This window comes from Cucumis melo, chromosome 4, assembly GCF_025177605.1.
Source record: "Cucumis melo cultivar AY chromosome 4, USDA_Cmelo_AY_1.0, whole genome shotgun sequence".
Classification (NCBI taxonomy): Eukaryota; Viridiplantae; Streptophyta; class Magnoliopsida; order Cucurbitales; family Cucurbitaceae; genus Cucumis; species Cucumis melo.
The window spans coordinates 32,186,566-32,204,645 of NC_066860.1; the positions used below are offsets into that span (position 1 = coordinate 32,186,566).

Below are 18,080 nucleotides of genomic sequence, written 5' to 3' on the forward strand. Positions count from 1 at the left end.
CTGCTGTCCTTCTAACTATTATAACTATTATTAGTTTTAGTATTAACTGAAGGTTTAATTAATTATCTCACTGTTTTTTCAAATTATATTCATGAAATTATATATATCTTTTATCCTTTAAAAGTAACAACACTGATTTATTTAATTATAAAATAAATTACCATTAAAAACCTAGAAAACTATTGCAATGATGAGAAGAAAAATGTGGAGGTGCATTAAATGAGTTGGAGGCCTGATTTTATGGTTCAACTCCATCATTATATTTTGATATATACTAATATGTTTTCATAGACAGTAATAAAAATCTATTCGTGTCTATTATTAATAAAATTCAAAATTTTGTTATATATCGTAAATATTTTAGTTTATTTTACTATTTTTAAAAATATTTCTATAAATTTTTTTCGTTGTTTTTCAATTGAAACGCTCCAAAAAATAAAATTTTAAAAAATAGTTTAAACGCAATTAAGTATGATTAAAGTTTCTTTTAAATGAAGTCAAAAAGTTGACATGGTTCACTCATTCTCCAATAATTTTGTCACTTCACTGTTCCCTTTTCTTCATTGGCCATTTTTAACTTTTTTTATTATTATTATTATTTCGTTTTATTACAAAAAAAAAGAAAATATAAATTTAGACCCATAGGTTTTATGGTTGTATCAATTTTAACTCGAAAATTTGGTAAGTATGTTCCTTTTAGAAAAGAAATTGTGTGGAACTTTTGTACTGTATTGTATCCTTATGTGTTTATTGAATATATTTGATGGAAGTCGAAGATGATTAATGTGTCCATATTGGGAAGATGTTCTATTGCACTCCTGGATTCACAAATCCTTTTCAAAAAAAAAATTATATCAATTAAGGTTTTAAATTAATTATAGAGGAAACAATTTAATTAAACACTTACCAAAGAAACTTTTAGAATTGTACATCCATTTACTCTAATCATTCATTTCTAATGTGTGTTGTTTTCAAGCCAATCTCAATCGTTGTTCATGCACTTACTTTAATCTATACAATTACATTGGACTTTATGAAAATTTTAAATTTTAGTTCTCAAAAGTCATACGTTTTATACAATATTGGTCAGTTTGAAAAAATAAGTGGAAATTGCAAAATATATAATTTTTTAGAAAGAAATAAAATAAATAAATAAAATTTAAAAGAGGGAATGACTTTAGGTGTAAAGAGGTGTGTGAGAGGAAAAAGGTTAAATATGAAAAATAAAGAAAAATTAGAGTAAGAGATAAAAATTTAGAAAGAAAAGTTGAAGATATAATTTTGGATTTTCTTCTGAATTGATATTTCTCGTGATGTATATTTCTTTCTTTTTTTTTTTTTTTTTTTTACTATTATACGCTTTGTCGTTATCAAATTTTACCTTTGTTTTTGTCTCTAAATCAAATCTCTAGTTCTTTTTTTTTTTTTCCAAATAAATTTGTTGGTAGATTATTTATACAGGTAATTTTTATTTGTTGGTAATGAATCCACATATTTTTGTTTGTGTTTAATGCTTTTTAATTGAAGGTTAATTTTTTAATTCAGAGATAGAACTGAAAGTTCTTATTGATTGATTGATTGATGACTTTAATAATATTTCAAACAATTATTTTACAGGTTCCTTTCTATCCCATTTTTTTAATTCTCTTCCTTGGTTTATTTTTTAGGAATTAGATCACCATTTATGGAATCAGCATACATGATTTTGGATATGAAAAAGAGAGAGAGAGAGAGAGAGTAGGAGAAATTTTGTTGTTGCTATTATTATTACTACCATGAATTTTGATATTTTAGTACAATTTTATTCTTGTTATAAATTATTTTAGGGAGTCCTTAAAAAGTATATCACTGGTGATGAAAGATTTAAAAATCTATGTCTAACAACAGTTTCTTCCACCAGTTTCTTTTGCATAAAAAAAGTACTTCATCATCTTGAGGGTATTGTAAAATTTGGATATTAGGATTAACAATACTAAAACCTCCATCAATCAACAAATTATGGCCACTCACATACCTACGTCTTCCATCACTTGCCAAAAACAAAGCTGCATGGTCACATCTTCAACCCTAAACGTCTCACACTCCTTTCAAATTTGCCATAGAACTCATAACCATCTCAAACTGCATCCCATCCAACTTCGTCACCATCCCCCTCGCCAACCCATACGGCGATAAGCAATTCACCCTAATCCCAAACTGCCCAAACTCCAGTTGCCGCGTTCTTCGTCAACCCCACTACCGCATGCTTCAAGCATGTGTAAGCGTGCAACGTCGCTCCGCCAATATTTGATGCCACGCGCGCTCCCTGTGTTGATATAATCGAGCCGGTTCTGGCTGGGATCACGTGACGTTGACACTGAGGACACGGTCAAAGTCATGTTTGTCGTTGTCGATGATTCGAGGCTTGACGTGGGTAACTATGCCGGCGTTGTTCATCATGATGTCGAGAGCTTGCGGAAGGTTTCGACTGCGGCTTCAACCGCAGCTTCGACTTGGGATTCGTCTGTGACATCGCAGTGGACATAGAAGGAGTTGGTCGGGCCAAGCGTGGTGGCACACAATGCATGACCGAGGTCGTCTTGGATGTCGGCGATTACTACTTTGGCTCCGTGGTGAATGAAGAGTTTTGCAGTGCATTAGCCGATCCCGCTTGCACCACCGGTTATTAGGGCCACTTTTTCCCTCTAGCCTAATGAATCACATATGATCACAATTTATATTGTTTAATGAGATTAAACATAGCACAAAACTTGAAAATTTATAAACTAAAAGTATTAAAGATTAATCTGAAGATAAATACAATTACATGGTGCCATATCCACACTTTTTTCTTTTACCATGTGTGTGTGTGTTTAATTGGAGAAAAATAGAAAAAGGAATTAAAGATTGTTGTTGTGGGTTACCTCCTTGGGCTTTATTGTTGTCAGTTCTACTTCTTTTTTTAGAGAGAGGGCAAGGGGAATTGTTGTTGGATATTGTGATATTGCTTCAATCTCCCTTCCCTCAGTTCCCTCTTCCTTCCTCTCAATCTCTCTACCTCCCCTTTTCAGCCTCCTGATCCCCTCTCAACGTTCAAAGACTGTTTTTACATGTACCTCGATAACCTACGACAACCGAACATTAAGTTTGATTATTAAATTAGAATGCATACGTTGTTAAATTTAAACAACAAATAGGAATAGAATCGAAAGAAACTATTTTTACTAGTTTTTTTTAAATTTGATATCTTTTCTAAAAACGTTTCAGGAAGAAAAAACCATCTATACTAACATGATCTAAATCTTTTTTCTTCTTGAAAAATATCTCTTATAGACATTTTTTTTCTCTGTAATTTCCCCGGTTTTTCAATTGAAACAATAATACCACAAAAGAAAATATCAACTTAAATGCACAATTAAGCGTAAGATTAAAGGTTTCTCAAAAGTTTTCTTTGTACCACTCATTATTCATTTTGTTTTCTCACTTCTGGCCCCTTTTCTTTTACTCATTATTATTTGGAATTTATTTTTCTTCCTTTATGATTTAAAATAATGAAGTTACAATTTTTTTTTATTACTTTGTCTAATTTGATATATTTTTTATATTTTTAAGTTGGATTATTTAAAAATTAACACGAATTTTTATCACCAGTACAATGTAGTCTTTCTTGGCAACACGTGGAAGACAAGAAAATTGATATAGCTTAGGAATGAAGAAGATCCAACTATTGATTTTTACGGGTATTAATTAGAATTTTTTTAGAACAATTATTGTTAACGACAAAATGGTTAAAAATATTTTAAAAAGATATAACAAAATTTTAAATTTTACTGAAGATAAGGATAGAAATAAATAAAAACTCATTTGAACACTTAGGAAGTTAATCTTTTTTTTCCAATTTTAGTTTTTGGTTTTATATTGGATTAAAATGAACATAGCACGACTAACTTATCGTTTGGATTATCAACCTCTGCCTTAGGAAAGTTTGATTCCCCCAGAAATTAACACAAATACACTTTGAAATAAAAAGAAAAATTTATAAAGGTTGACAAACAAATTTTAAATATAGCAAACCTAGAGAGTCGAAGAAAAATATATTAAAAGGAGAATATATTTTAGTTCGACAGTATTAGTGGCAAATGACACTCTTAATTACTGCCCACAGATTGTTCATCCAAGTAAGAAATTGCAACTGCAGCATGAAGAGCAGCTCCAACCGGAAGAACTCGCTCATCTATGGTAATGTACGGCGAGTGCAACGGTGTTCCAGATTTCATAGTTTCATTTTTCACTCCGATCATGAAAAATGCAGCAGGCATCTTCTGCGAATAGAAGCTGAAGTCCTCGGCTGCCATTACCCTCGAAAGATGATGCACATTTGATTCTCCTCCTAGCAAATGTTCTCCTACCTTCTTTGCGTGGCTGTACAATCCTTCATCATTCACAGTAGCCGGGTAGAAACTCAACTTTTCTTCCATGAAGTCTACCGTGGCATTGCACTGATGCACAGCTGCTTGAACCTCTATGACCTGGTGGGATAATCCCAGTAAGGCAACACAGTTTTTTGCATCATAATTCCGTAACTGAATGATTCTTTTTCCTAATCTAGTTTGTGATATCGGTGAAAAGTTCATCAATTCAACATGAGTTCGTGACAGGTTCTGGCTAATGTGGATGCATATGTAAAATATTGTACCTCTTGAATTCTTTTCTGGAGGTAGGAAAGACCTTCCACAGTCATGCTTCGGAAAGTACCTCCAAATGTAGCGGTTTCCGGGATTACATTTCCTGCTTGTCCACCCTTTACAAATCCCACAGTGATCACCTACTCAAAAAGTATGGGGTTACTGTTAAATTTTAAAATGTTCAAAGGAGTCATCTAAAAACCGCCAGCTAAACTGCACCTCGTGAATATGATTGAACTATGATCTTGGTGTGTTTGACATTCCATTTGAAGAAAGCGGTTTTCAGTGAAAGAACTAATAAATAAACATTTCTGGACGAAAAACAGAACAATTAGTTAAATTCTGCTCTAAGAACATTTTAGGTGTTATTTTGTATCTATTCTTAGAAATTATCAATATCATCTTTGATTATTGTCAAGGGCAGGTCAAGCTAAGCACGCTTAGTTTCTAACCCACTTGGATAATTTTCCTCTGTTTCTAAACCATTTGAGATGTAATTTTAAGACTATTATCTTAGAAAACAAGCAACCGATCTTGACTACTCCAAAGAAATTCTTCTATGAATGAAAGAGAAAAAGAAAGAAAAGAAAAATTAACTTAGAAGCGAACAATTGGTTAAAAAATTAGATTGAACCAGAACTCAGATTGTGAACTAACAAAAACAGAACTAGTTTCAACAATATTTTATGCTTTGTAGGAGAAGTAAGATTACCCTGGAATCAAGAGGATCAGTTTCTCGAGAAATTATATGTTGAAGAGCGATAATAGCCGATGACATTGCAAGAACTGGATCCCTTGCTTTATGAGGCCATGCAGCATGGCCACCAATTCCTTGAATCGTAGCCTCAAACCTACCACTACCAGCCATAAATGGACCAGCCCTCGAACCAATTGTCCCTATGGGCAAATCTGGCATAACATGTAACCCAAATATGCCTTGGAACTTGTCGAGCGCACCCTCTTTTAACATATGGTAAGCCCCAGCACGTCCCTCTTCCCCAGGTTGGAAAACAAGCTTCACTGTGCCCTTTCAGAATTCACAAACAGTTTCCAAAATGAACCATATCAGTCAAGCAAAGCAACAAAATGAACGAACAAAAGATAAAAAATTATTTCCAGGCTCCGTTTGATGACAATATCTTTTGAAATTTCTTTACCATGATTGTTACTTTTCTTAAGAAAAGATTTGAATACCGAGTCGAATTATGGAAACAGAAAAAAGTTTTTCAAAACTACAGTTTAGACTTGGTTTCCTCAAAAAAGTGGAGATTGACATAAACAATTCCATATTACCTTGAGTTCATTTCTTCTTTGCTGAAGCAACTTAGCAGCTCCAAGAAGCATTGTGACATGAGCATCATGGCCACAAGCGTGCATTTTGCCATTCTTCTTACTCTTATGCTCCCACTCAACCATTTCCTTTGAACATCAAAATGTAAAATCATCACTCAAATAGCTAAAGTTATTGAAAATGAAAACACAATAATTCTATTCAGATATCAGAGTGCCAATGAAATTCATGTGCCAAATATTGTAACATAAAATTCACAAGAACAGAACACAAATGCAATCGATTCTCACCGAATTAGAAAGAACCGACATCTAATTGTAATTTCCGACACAACTGAATCCATTCCCAATTTCACCAAAAAGGGGGTAAATTAAGTCCCAGTTCAGCTAAAATGGAACAAGGCGGAAATGAAAAAAAAAAAAAAAAAAAAAAAAAAACTGATTCGAAAGGGGAATTCTACGTTAATGGATAGAAACCTGAATAGGAAGAGCATCCATATCAGCCCTGAGAGCGAACCATGGGTGCGCTCCTGATCCGATGGAGGCCACAATCCCGGTCTTAGCAACTGGCCAAGTGAAATCAATCCCAAGCGACTCCAGCTCTGTTCGGATGAATTGGCTGGTCTCGAATTCCTCGAAGGACAGCTCTGGATTCTCGTGCAATTTCCTTCGAGCCCTAACTAACCAGTCGAAGAACTCGGAGCTTCTTGCCGATTCCAAAAGCTCCCGAGTCAGATTACTCAACTCCAATGGCGGTTCAGTTCCCAGGGCCGATAATATAAAAAACGGGAAGATGAAAAACAACGCCCGTACAAGTATTTGTTCCATCGGAGAGAAGCACCGGGAATCTTCCGGCAATCAATTTGGAAGTAAATTTGAACAAACCAACGAGTGATGAAGAAACCTCACTAACTCTCAACTATTTTATTGGAAAAATTTTGGTTTGACATTCGTTGTTAACTTTTTAAACTTCACATCTCGGAAAAAGAAGAAAAAGTGAAGTTAATATCTTTATTTTTTTCTATTTCACTAATCACTTTACAAAGATCATATAGACTATAATTACAGCTATTTATAATTCAAAATAAAATAATCGATACTATCTAAAATTTAAAAATTTATATTATATAATGTTATTATAAATGATATGATGTCACGATGATCTAAATATTATTAATTACCTAACTTTGTTTCATGGTTTATAATTATATGATCAAAAACACTTTCACAAAGACATTTCATTTATCCAAACCCAAAGGGCAGAAAAAGTATATAAATTCATGTACAACCTAAGACGTTATTATTTATGTCAAATTAAATCTCCAAATAGTAAAACAAGAGATATGAATAAATGTCTTTCTCTCTTTGAGTGCTATCATGACTTTTAATTACTAGAAACAGATAGTTGATCTAAGTAAGAAATTGCCACAGCAGCATGAAGAGCAGCTCCAAGTGGAAGAACTTCTTCATCCAAGATAAGGTAGGGCGAGTGCAACGGTATTCTAGAATCTATCGTATCGTTCTTCGTTCCGATCATGAAAAATACAGCAGGAATTTGTTCGGAGTAAAAGCTAAAATCCTCTGCTCCCATTGTGTTAGGAAGATGAAGAACATTTGAAGGGCCTCCAAGCAAATGTTGTCCAACATTGTTAACATGGTCGTACAATGATTGGTCATTGATACTGGGTGGATAGAACCTTGCGCTTTCTTCCATGAAGTCTACGATGACACTGCAGTCATACACAGCTACTTGAAACTCTATTACCTGTTGGGATTATCCAATTTAATTAATCACCGATTGACTTCAAAAATTAAGTTTGTAAAGTATATTTAATCTAAACTTAAATTGAAATTTGAAAGAGAGAGAGAAAAAAAAACTAGATTAAATTTTAAATAAACAAAGAAAATGTAACTTTCCGTTCTTTTCCTGAATCAAACAACGTCTCAGGGTGGAGAGATTCAATTCCATGAACTCTTAATCGGTAATATAAGTTTAAACCAATTGAGGTATGTTCAGGCAGACAAACCATGTTTCTTTTTTGATGGTTTATTTTTGGATGAGGATGAAAAGTTGTTCATGAAAGCTTAGGTTATTATCATGAGTAATAATGTGGAGCTTAAGTGGGAATTTGTTACCTGTTGAATTCTTTGTTTAAGGTTGTAAAGACCTTCCAAAGTCTTGCTTCGAAAAGTACCTCCAAATGTTACAGTTTCAGGGATCACATTTCCTGCTTCCCCACCCTTAACCAACGCTACACTGATCACCTACCAATCACCCAAAACCAACTTTGGATTAGGTTCATTTAAACCAAAGCCTCCAAATATTTATCTTTGTTATTATTATACTTTTAACTCTAATTTATTTCGTTCGATGAGAACTAAAGGAAATGAAAATATATACCCTAGAATCAAAAGGATCAGTTTCTCGAGAAATGATGTGTTGAAGAGAGATAATAGCAGAAGACACGGCTAAAAGTGGATCTTTTGCTTGATGAGGAAGTGCAGCATGACCACCAACTCCTTGTACTGTAGCCAAAAACCTACCACTAGAAGCCGTAAATGGACCTGGCCTTGAACCAATTGCCCCCAAGGTCATATCTTGTGCGACATGTAAACCAAATATGCCTTTCACATTTTCTATTGCACCTTCTTTTACCATATGATATGCCCCACCACGTCCCTCTTCCCCAGGTTGAAAAACAAGCTTCACTGTCCCCTACAAAATTTCACACATAACACAGTATACTTCTCAAAATTCATCAACCCAATGCAAGAAACTAATTATACCTAATTTCTACATTTACATTTTTACCTTGAGCTCATTTCTTCTTTGTTGAAGCAACTTGGCAGCTCCGAGAAGCATTGTGACATGAACATCATGCCCACAAGCATGCATTTTTCCATCCTTCTTGCTCTTGTGTTCCCACTCTACCATTTCCTTTTAATGCCCGAATTTTAAATCATCACTCAAATTGCTATATATAAAATTGTGATGTCTTTTATCTTTTTAATATGTGATTCTCACCATGACGTCTCTTAACTCTATTTAGAGTCAAACCTACAAAACTATTTTCATATTTAAGCTAAGTTTTTAGAAGTTCTGGAAAACTAAATATATTTTTTTTAATTTTCTCTAAGAATTCAACCATCGTAACCTTTGATGGTGTTTTCTATGAATATTGGTGAGAAAAACGAAGATCGCAAAAGAGACGGTGACATTAAGTCTGTGATAGACATGGTCAACGCAAACTCAGTGCTTAGAACGTAGCCCAAATGTTGGCTTTCATACAATTGTCAGGCGCATCAATACTATGTTAAAGGGATAGAAACCTGAATAGGAAGAGCATCCATATCAGCCCTAAGAGCAAACCATGGGTGCGCACCTGATCCCACGGAGGCCACAATCCCAGTCTTAGCTACCGGCCAATTGAAATTAATCCCGACCGACTCCAGCTCTGTTCTGATGAATTCACTCGTTTCAAATTCCTCGAAGGCCAACTCTGGATTCTCGTGCAATTTCCTTCGAGTCCTAACCAACCACTCAAAGAATTCCGGGTCTCTCGCCGATTCCAAAAGTTCCCGAGTTAGACGACTCAATTCCAACGGCGGTTCAGCTTTCATCCCCGATGATATGCAGAACGGCAAAATGAAAAACAACCCCCATACAATTATTATTTCCATGGTAGTAGTGATTTTGAATAATCTGATGAAAAATATAATTGGAGAAGAGATTATAGGTTATTCATGGTTTTAAACTAAAATCTGAAGCAATGTCTGATGTTTGACCGGAAACGGAAAAGAAGAGGGAAAAAGGAAATGAGTTCAGTTTATCGCATATCTTGCATCACTCTCATCAACATATATATATAACAAATTTGGGTGGCGATAGGGATTGCATGCTCTGTTTCTATATTAATATTGTTGAATTTAGTTTTAAGTTTTTATAAGTAAATAAATAACATATACTGCTAGGTAAAAAATGAAAATTAAAGTGAATTTATATTATCAAATCCTTCTACATACATAAAATAACAAAAACGACATAGTTTAGGTTTTACATCTCAATAGTACAAAAACGACATAGTTTAGGTTTTACATCTCAATAGTGCACTTTTTAAAAAATTACATTTTTATTTCTCGAACAATCTCGATCAAAATCGACCCCAAAAAATATGTTCAAATTATCCAAAGTGTATGAACTATTATCCTTTCCTTAATTTTGTATAAAGATTTGAAACAAAAAAATGATTGGATTTGGACATTAGTTCATAGTTAAATATGAGAAGGGTTCTCTTGATTGGATTTTGAAAAATAATTGAACTTTGATATAAACCTAAGCTTGCTTAAAAGAAAAAAGCTCTTCAATGGTTGAAAACTTTCCAAACAATCACCAATAACATTATCCAGTTCCATATGGGCTCTGCAAGGAAACAAAAGCAAAAGAAAGGAAAAGGAAAAAAAGAAAATATTTTTGAAGAATTTTTTTTATACTTAAAAAACCCAAAAAAGAATTCAAACACTTTTTTCTACATGAATCTTACAAAAACATGAGCAGTCTTCTATTTCACAAAATATATATCTACTGGGAACCTTGAGCTTTTCTAGCAGCGGGCTGCTGCAACTTTTTAGCAGCTCTCAGTGAAATGATTGATGGCAGGCAACAGCTTTGAACTGAAATAAAAGATTTCCCCCTACCCCTTACTTCCATTTGCCTTGATAAGTTATACAAACAAGGTCGGGCAATCGAATGCTTCTCGTTGCTGGGATCATTTGTACTTCCTTGAACCTAGACCATCGCCTCTAACCTCCATCAGCCTAGACTTCAAACCATTACTCCCTTGCACCATGGAAGCTCTCTCTGTGACTGGATCGGCGAGGTCTCTTAAGGGTCTTGCTTGTTCCCACAGCCTAGTTGGGCTGGCAGTGACTTTAAGCGAACCGAGCCTTGATCCGGATAGGATCTGGTCCCTAAGGTTCTTAGATGAAGAATTATATCCCGGAAAATGATCTCCATACACTTTTCCTGAGGCTACTTTCTCCAATACAGAGCTTCTTTCCCAATCCAAGACATGATCTCCTAAAATTGGATGGTTGTCAGCTTGGTTTCCCCATTCTACTCCATCAGATATGCTTCTTTGTATAGAAGTGCTTTTTCTTGAACCCTTCTTAGAAGTAGACTTTCTTGCTTTGGGTTCATCATCTATTGAAGGCCTTCTAGTATCAAGGGGAATACCAGAAGAGTGGATCCAATCATAGCTTTTGTTGTTGTTATCCACATTTAGTTCTATAGAATGAAGATCACTTTCAGCCAAATCTTCTTCGCATTCCACTCCATCTACAACTTCCCCTTCCTCCTTTTCTTCACATTGAAACGAACGAATCCCGTTTTTATTTAGGTATGCTGCAAATTTTACTTCATTCGAGTCATTTGATCCAAACTCCTTTTCCTTAGCTCTTTTAATACCCAAGAATGACTCGAGTTGATTTCTCAGTTTATCAACTGCGGCATTCTTGTCCTCGAGATCATACTTGTCCGAGGCATCTATATGAGTTTGCTCCTCGTGTAGTGCAGCAGCGAGTCGCTTCATCTCTCTTTCTTTCTTGACATTGTCACACAGTTTAGCTGATTCTCTTTGCATTTCCCCGAGTTCTAACTTATCGTCCCCAACATCATTTGCTAAGTCATCGCATACTTGCTCCATAATTTCCCTTGCCCTTTTTTCACTCTCAAGTTCTTTGACTACTTTCAGAAGTGATGATTTCGTCTCAGCCAGTTCTCTCCCCAGCTTCTTGTTCAAGCTCTCGAACCTTCTCCGAAGTTTCCTTTCAACTTCAAGCTCTCCGGCCACAGACTCAATAGCAGCCTCCACAACTTCTTGCTCCTTGTTTTTCCATGCTTCCTTCTCCTCAGCAAAGCACCTCATCAGATAGCTTATGTCACTCTGCTCATACCTTTGCTCTTGGATAAGCTGATTAATCTGCAATCGAGCCCTCTCCAACTCGGCATGTAAGGCCGAGATTAAGGACATGCTCGTCGAAGGACGATCTTCATGGCCCCAAACACGGTTAATTATTTTGAGAAGCTCCTTAGAAGTTGTCAAGGCACTACTAACATCCTTCAACCGTGTTTTAACACCAACAATCGATGCACTCGGAGTTGGGGCTCTAGATCTTGTCTCAATCTATCACAGACAACAAACTTTCATACATGAATACTCTTCCTCGCCATTGGAATGAAAAGAATCAAACTCAGGTATAAGCTTAGTGTTTCAAAGAGGAATGTAGTACAAGCAATCAAACAAAGATGTAAAATTTGAGTATATTTTATTGTTCTCCAAAAAGAATATAAGGCAAAGATAGAGCATACCTCCATCAGACTAGCATTGCTAACAGAATCGAGAACACCAACGCCGTGATCAGCAAGCTTTAGCCTCTGAGACATGGATGGAGTTCTTCGACAGCGACTTCCCGTCCCAGAACGATCCCCCCTCTACAAAAGTACAAACCCAAATCCTTAACATACATGGTACTCGATAGATACAAATACAACTTCCAAGTCCAAATCCAACTGATCACAGGAAAGGAACTAGACAATGACACATCATATTGATTAGGAGAGGTCTTTCATCACAGTTTCATGTCCAGAGTATTCGAGTCCCAAAACCAAGGAAATTGAATATCCGTTAAACAGAAATAGTTTTCTCAAACAATGAACAGAGTATTACAACATTTGACGAAGAAGATCAGATCAACTAAACATGAGAAAAGAACCCAATTGAGTGAACAGGGCCAAAAAGCAGGAACCCACCTCGGAAACAGGGCTATGAGACGGATCGGAGAGATGGGGAGGCAAAGAACCAGAATGAACCGACCGCGTCGTTTTCTCTCTGGCCTTCATTTCCTTTCTCGATTTCCTCTCATCCAAAGCAAGACTCTCCTTCACCCTCGTCGACGGCAACTCATTCATCTCCCACAACGTCGCCGCGAGCTTCCTCGCCGACACCGGAGCTTGTTTGGACCGACCACTGCCACACTGATAAAGCTCGTAATTGGGTGATTCAGTAGAACGAAATGCAGAAGCAGGGGATCTCGATCGAGAGCTCATAAGCCTCCATGAAGGTAATGGAGTGGAGGATCCAGCTCTTTTACCCACAAGAATCGCTCGCTTAAACCTGTAATTATGAAGAATAGAAGATGAAGAAGAAGCCGATGAGGAACAACCTCGTTTTCTGATTTTTCCTGGAATCAATTCCGCCGCTAGATTCTGCCTTGGCATCGTCAGCTGCAACTGCTAGATCTGTATATAATAATAAATAAAAAAAAAACAATCGAGAATCAAACACAATTACCCTAAACTCCCCGTCGGCTTGATCACTCAAATGAAAAAGCAAAACAGTTCTTAAATCAATGGAAAAAAGAAAAGCAAAGAAACAAGTTCTCTTTTCTTCTCTTTTTCTTTTCCATTTCAACTTTTTCGCTTCACTGTACCCTTTCAAATCATAGCAGAGCCAGAATCCAGAGCACCACCAAATGAGTTTTATGAATCCACACTGAAACACAAAGTTTAAAAGAAATCCAACGAAGAAACTACAAGAATTATAGAAGGAAGCAATTGAAACAGAGCTCAAGAAGCTAGAAGAAAAGAAGAAGAAGATGGCAATAGGGTAAAAAGAAAACAGAACGTATAAGGAGGGAAATAATCCAGTACGATCAGGACCACAAACGTTCGAGAACGTGGCGTAATCGATTAGGTTAACAATAAATAAACAAAAATATTGAATTCTTTAAAATGTCCTTCGCCGAAACGGCGTCGTCAGAAGATTTCGGATTCTGTGATCTCTCTCGTGTCTGCGGTCAAAAATCGAAAAAATAATACAAAAGAGGAATTTCGAAATTATTTATTAAATATTATATTTTTATTTTTTTTATTAAAAGAAAAAAGATTAATAAAGTAATAAGGGAAATAAATAAATGAGATGAAATTAGGGAATTTTAGGGGGGCGATAGGAGACCTCTGAAAGGCAAAATCACCGACCAATTAAATGTGGTTTCAAAAAAAATAAAACAAAAATTTCCACTGTTTTAGATTGTCTTACTAGGAAACAGTTTTCCATCTCAATGGCCATCCCTTTTCTTCCTGTCTCTTCATAAATTTGTGTCTTCTTTCTTTTTCTTCTTCTTTTTATATATATATATATATATATATACACATTATTAGTAGTTGATTTATACACTTTTTATTGTATGTTTTCAAAGAATGTCCCGATTTATCATGTTGGTCAATTTTCAATGTCCATCCATCTACCGTAATGACACCAAGCCGATACTACGAACATATGTTAAAATTCAAAATAATCGAGTTCTAAAGATAATTGTCACTTTCTTTCATAAACACATCGAAAAAAAATTGGATTACGTCACTCTCTTTCCTATATTTTTTTTATATATAAAGTTGTCTTAGATTACTCATTAATACTTGAGAGATTAAAATTTAAGTCATAAATTTTGAGATGATGAAAATTATTTCTCGACTCGATTTGAGGATAAATCTTTTTTAGGAAGAGATGATGTTTATTTAATTAGGTCGTGTAACATCAAATTATCTGACATAAAATTCTTAAATCCACAAACATCATAAAACTCACTGACCTAATATTCACAAATAATTACCATTTATATTCGCAAATAATTTGTCTACAATTTTCATATAAATATGATATTGTTTAATTTGGATCTAAATGTTTGTATAACATAAGGTTGATAAATTAAAATGTGGAAATGAATAAGGTTGTATGGTTCCTCATGTTGTTAGACTCTTTTTAATTTTTTAGTTGATTTATTTAATTGATATAAAGAGAAATCGTTTGGATCTTGATTTTCAAGAGAATGAAGTATTCCATTCCTTTAAAAGGTGATGGTAGTTTGGTGAATAAAAAAATAGAGTTGGCTTTTGGGTATAATAAGTGCACTAATGATAATTGGTGGTGCTATAGGCAATAATTAAGGACACTTAAATACAGTACTAAATTCCTCCTATTTCTATATATACACAATTAATTATTTTAGTTACCAATCTTCTCCAACAATATTATAGTTATTTTACCATCTTTCTGTAACAAGTTACTTTTACAAAAGTGCTTTCCTTTTTCCTCCAACTTATTATTTTCTTTCAGAAATAGAGATTTAATCTTACACACGGTAAAAATCTTGGAAGTGAATATTTATTACCCCACGCCATCTTTCCAAAAACTTTCAACAATAAACAATGAAATCATCATTGTGACTCAGTAGATTTTGTCTCTGGAAAAAGATAAAGGAAAAGAACAAATAATTTAAACTTTAGTTTTTGTTATCGTTACTGTCTTTAAAGATGAACATTTAGATTCAGTCTTGTTAACATCTAAAACTAAATAATGGCCGTACGAAGAAAATAATGACATGTTATTTGGTAATAAATTGGTAGAGATTTAAAAAAAATCGCACTTATTGTATCATAAGATATATGTACAATGAGCTAACATGGTTTTTACAGTCCTTCAACTACCACTCCTACTTCATTCGAGGTCTCTGTTATATATAAATCAATGCATTACCGACTGTACTAACATAAAACTTGATTATCGATATGTCTCAAATTTTCTTAAAGTTACCATAGTACTGTAATATTTTAACTCATGTGCTTAAAACAATCAATGCGCACAAATAATAATGGAATCATGCAATATGCAATATTAAGGCAGATGCGAAGTTATGAATTCAAAATTTATTAGGCCTCCTCTAGAAAGGGTATTTAGTTATGGAATTATAGGTCACAACATATTTAAGTTACAATAATATTGACATGATTCTAAACAAAAATCTGAGAAAAAATCAGCATAATTCAAAATAATGGGATTGTGTTGTTGAGCCTTTTTCCCTAGCCAGTGCCACAACATTAACTGACATGTGTTAATTTAGTCTTAGTCTTAGCCCAAACGTCATGCAATAAAAAAAAAAAAACTTATAAAGGGTTATCAGTTAATAGATTTAAGATAAGTTTTACTAGAATATGTGTTGGTTTTTATAAATGTTGATTCAACGAAAATTGACAGACTATATAGTTTGAATTAAAGCGATTTTTAAATAAATAATCTTATTTGAGATTTTAAATCAATCCACTTACCTAGAGATTTAATTTTAATTGATATTCTAAAGTTGATGATGTTTATTTAAATAATAATAATGTTTAAATTGATATTGCTTATGAAAGTTTGTGATTTAAACCAAAATATTCATTAAAAGTTTAGTATTTAAATTGACACGATTATTATTTTAAGGTTTAAATCATTGGTACAACTCTTTAAATATGAGATTTGAGTGGATGCAAACTCTAAATCTCATTGATTTTTGTCAAAAAAAAATAATAATAAAAAAATAAAAAATTTATCATTTTTAGTACAACTACTTTCTTAATATGACTATTGTAGAAGGAAAGATCGAACATTTGAATTTTTGAAAAAGAAAATTATATCAATTAATTGTTGTGTTGGGTTGGCTTACCACCATTTTTTTATCATCAGCATGGGTGCAAGCATCGATAATAGTGGCTGGGGTTGGTCGTCGCTGCTGGTGGCTAGAGGTAGCCGAAGTTGGTTGTCATGGCCGGTAATAGCTACGATCAACGACATAGTGAAAATGGAGATAGATTACTTTAATTTTGAAGCATTTTGGCATATTGAAGAATTATACAAATCACGGAGTAATGGATAAATTGTAAAAATATATTTTTTTAAAGGTGGATTTTAAATATTTGTTCTATATAACCAAACTTACTTTATAAACACATTATAATTTTTTTCCCAAAACTAATCACTTATTATTATTTCTTTAAATTAAAGACTTGGAAACTATTCCAAACACCAGTTGGTATTAAAATAAATATGTATCATTAATTCGTTGGATGAGATCTTAAATACAGAAACCAATTATTGTGTAATTGAATAATGAATTGATCTGAAGACTTATCTTTGAAGAGCACTAGGTCTAATTATATATATATATATATATATAGTTGTTAGGGGTATTGCATTTGCATTTGAGCATTATGATTCCAAAATTCCAATGATTTGAGATTGGGTTGTACTGTCCAGGAGGACTACCCTCCTTTTTCATCAACACTTTCCATTTGGGCCCCTACTCAGCCTGCAAATCTTTCTATCTACAAATTATACAAAATATGATTATTTTGACTTCTTTCTTCTTTACAACACAAATTATTCATTTGACTTATTCATCCTTGTAATTCTTGTATTTGGGAAAATTACAAATAACAGTGACACGCTGTATGTAATAAGAGCCAAACAGCAGGTTTCAGGTGATCAGTTCATTATTAAATAATCTGCAGATAATAGTTAATAATATATGTGTTTTGAGTAAATAAATTAACATTAATTTAAAAAAGTAATATCGTACCTATTTGTGAGTTATAATAGTTTAAAATCTATATGGAGTTGGGGTCTAAACATCCCTTCAACACAGTTATGTGGAGAAATTAGGTCGAGATGTGTATACGTGACTTTTTCTATGGAGTTTGTCTTTAAGCTCATCGTGTAACATATATTGGTTTTCTTTTTCTTTTTTTTTTTTTTTTTTTTTTGGTAATTACCAACAATACAACATATATTCTTCAGCAAATGTTCCTTACCAAATATGACTAATCAATTGATACAATGTAGTAGCTCAAACCATTTAGCACTAAAAGTTTGAACTCAACATTTAGCAACAGAGAACACCCTTTATTAATCCATTACTCCCAAAACGGAAATATGAGAAAGCGTATGAAATTTTGAAAATGTTGTGCATTGAAAGTGTTTGTAAGAGGGTAGAATTTTTTACCTTTAATATTATTTAATGCTATGCTAAATTAAGTAATAAAAAGTTTCAAAATCTCTTGTACAAACTAGTATGATTCAACTATAACGTACCCGTTAAAACAAAAAATAGCGATATCTTTAATGAAATTTTATTGAAAGAAAAACAAGTTATCAATAAAATCTAGGAGATAAAAGAGATTAGATAAATAAAATAAAAAAATAGAAATATCAAAACAAACTAAGAAAAGTAGTATTTCAAATAGTTATAAAAGGG

General features: G+C 33.7%; 3 protein-coding genes and 1 pseudogene across 3 annotated transcripts; all 4 read right to left on the reverse strand.

Moving 5' to 3' along the window:
* Positions 1 to 1,776: 1,776 nt before the first annotated feature.
* LOC103486648 (secoisolariciresinol dehydrogenase-like) lies at positions 1,777 to 3,121 on the reverse strand (annotated as a pseudogene).
* An 859-nt stretch (positions 3,122 to 3,980) lies between these two features.
* LOC103487145 (IAA-amino acid hydrolase ILR1-like 3) lies at positions 3,981 to 6,980 on the reverse strand. The gene is made up of 5 exons (XM_051084115.1): positions 6,432 to 6,980; positions 5,958 to 6,083; positions 5,377 to 5,691; positions 4,676 to 4,804; positions 3,981 to 4,508 (listed from the first exon to the last, which is right to left on the reverse strand). The coding sequence occupies exons 1-5, from the start codon at positions 6,780 to 6,782 to the stop codon at positions 4,128 to 4,130; spliced, it is 1,302 nt and encodes a 433-aa protein (XP_050940072.1). The 5' UTR covers positions 6,783 to 6,980; the 3' UTR covers positions 3,981 to 4,127.
* A 180-nt stretch (positions 6,981 to 7,160) lies between these two features.
* Positions 7,161 to 9,828, reverse strand: LOC103486646 (IAA-amino acid hydrolase ILR1-like 3). Its single transcript, XM_008444659.3, has 5 exons — positions 9,285 to 9,828; positions 8,767 to 8,892; positions 8,356 to 8,670; positions 8,091 to 8,219; positions 7,161 to 7,719 (listed from the first exon to the last, which is right to left on the reverse strand). The coding sequence occupies exons 1-5, from the start codon at positions 9,633 to 9,635 to the stop codon at positions 7,339 to 7,341; spliced, it is 1,302 nt and encodes a 433-aa protein (XP_008442881.2). The 5' UTR covers positions 9,636 to 9,828; the 3' UTR covers positions 7,161 to 7,338.
* Positions 9,829 to 10,422: 594 nt separating this feature from the next.
* On the reverse strand, positions 10,423 to 13,669 carry LOC103486645 (uncharacterized protein At5g41620). Its single transcript, XM_008444658.3, has 4 exons — positions 13,443 to 13,669; positions 12,763 to 13,251; positions 12,322 to 12,444; positions 10,423 to 12,136 (listed from the first exon to the last, which is right to left on the reverse strand). The coding sequence occupies exons 2-4, from the start codon at positions 13,228 to 13,230 to the stop codon at positions 10,721 to 10,723; spliced, it is 2,007 nt and encodes a 668-aa protein (XP_008442880.1). The 5' UTR covers positions 13,231 to 13,251; positions 13,443 to 13,669; the 3' UTR covers positions 10,423 to 10,720.
* Positions 13,670 to 18,080: the final 4,411 nt, after the last annotated feature.

What these genes read in the sequence shown, in the direction of transcription:
- LOC103487145 (XM_051084115.1), bottom strand. Translation starts at nt 6,782, where the DNA reads ATGGAACAAATACTTGTACGGGCGTTGTTTTTCATCTTCCCGTTTTTT. An exon ending in CTGATCCTCTTGATTCCAGG is followed by an intron (nt 4,805 to 5,376) that starts GTAATCTTACTT and finishes CTTTTTGAGTAG; the next exon opens with GTGATCACTGTGGGATTTGT. An exon ending in TCCAGAAAAGAATTCAAGAG is followed by an intron (nt 4,509 to 4,675) that starts GTACAATATTTT and finishes TTATCCCACCAG; the next exon opens with GTCATAGAGGTTCAAGCAGC.
- LOC103486646 (XM_008444659.3), bottom strand. Translation starts at nt 9,635, where the DNA reads ATGGAAATAATAATTGTATGGGGGTTGTTTTTCATTTTGCCGTTCTGC. An exon ending in AAAGAAGAAATGAGCTCAAG is followed by an intron (nt 8,671 to 8,766) that starts GTAAAAATGTAA and finishes GAAATTTTGTAG; the next exon opens with GGGACAGTGAAGCTTGTTTT. An exon ending in TTAAACAAAGAATTCAACAG is followed by an intron (nt 7,720 to 8,090) that starts GTAACAAATTCC and finishes TAATCCCAACAG; the next exon opens with GTAATAGAGTTTCAAGTAGC.
- LOC103486645 (XM_008444658.3), bottom strand. Translation starts at nt 13,230, where the DNA reads ATGCCAAGGCAGAATCTAGCGGCGGAATTGATTCCAGGAAAAATCAGA. An exon ending in CTCATAGCCCTGTTTCCGAG is followed by an intron (nt 12,445 to 12,762) that starts GTGGGTTCCTGC and finishes GTACTTTTGTAG; the next exon opens with AGGGGGGATCGTTCTGGGAC. An exon ending in GCAATGCTAGTCTGATGGAG is followed by an intron (nt 12,137 to 12,321) that starts GTATGCTCTATC and finishes TGTCTGTGATAG; the next exon opens with ATTGAGACAAGATCTAGAGC.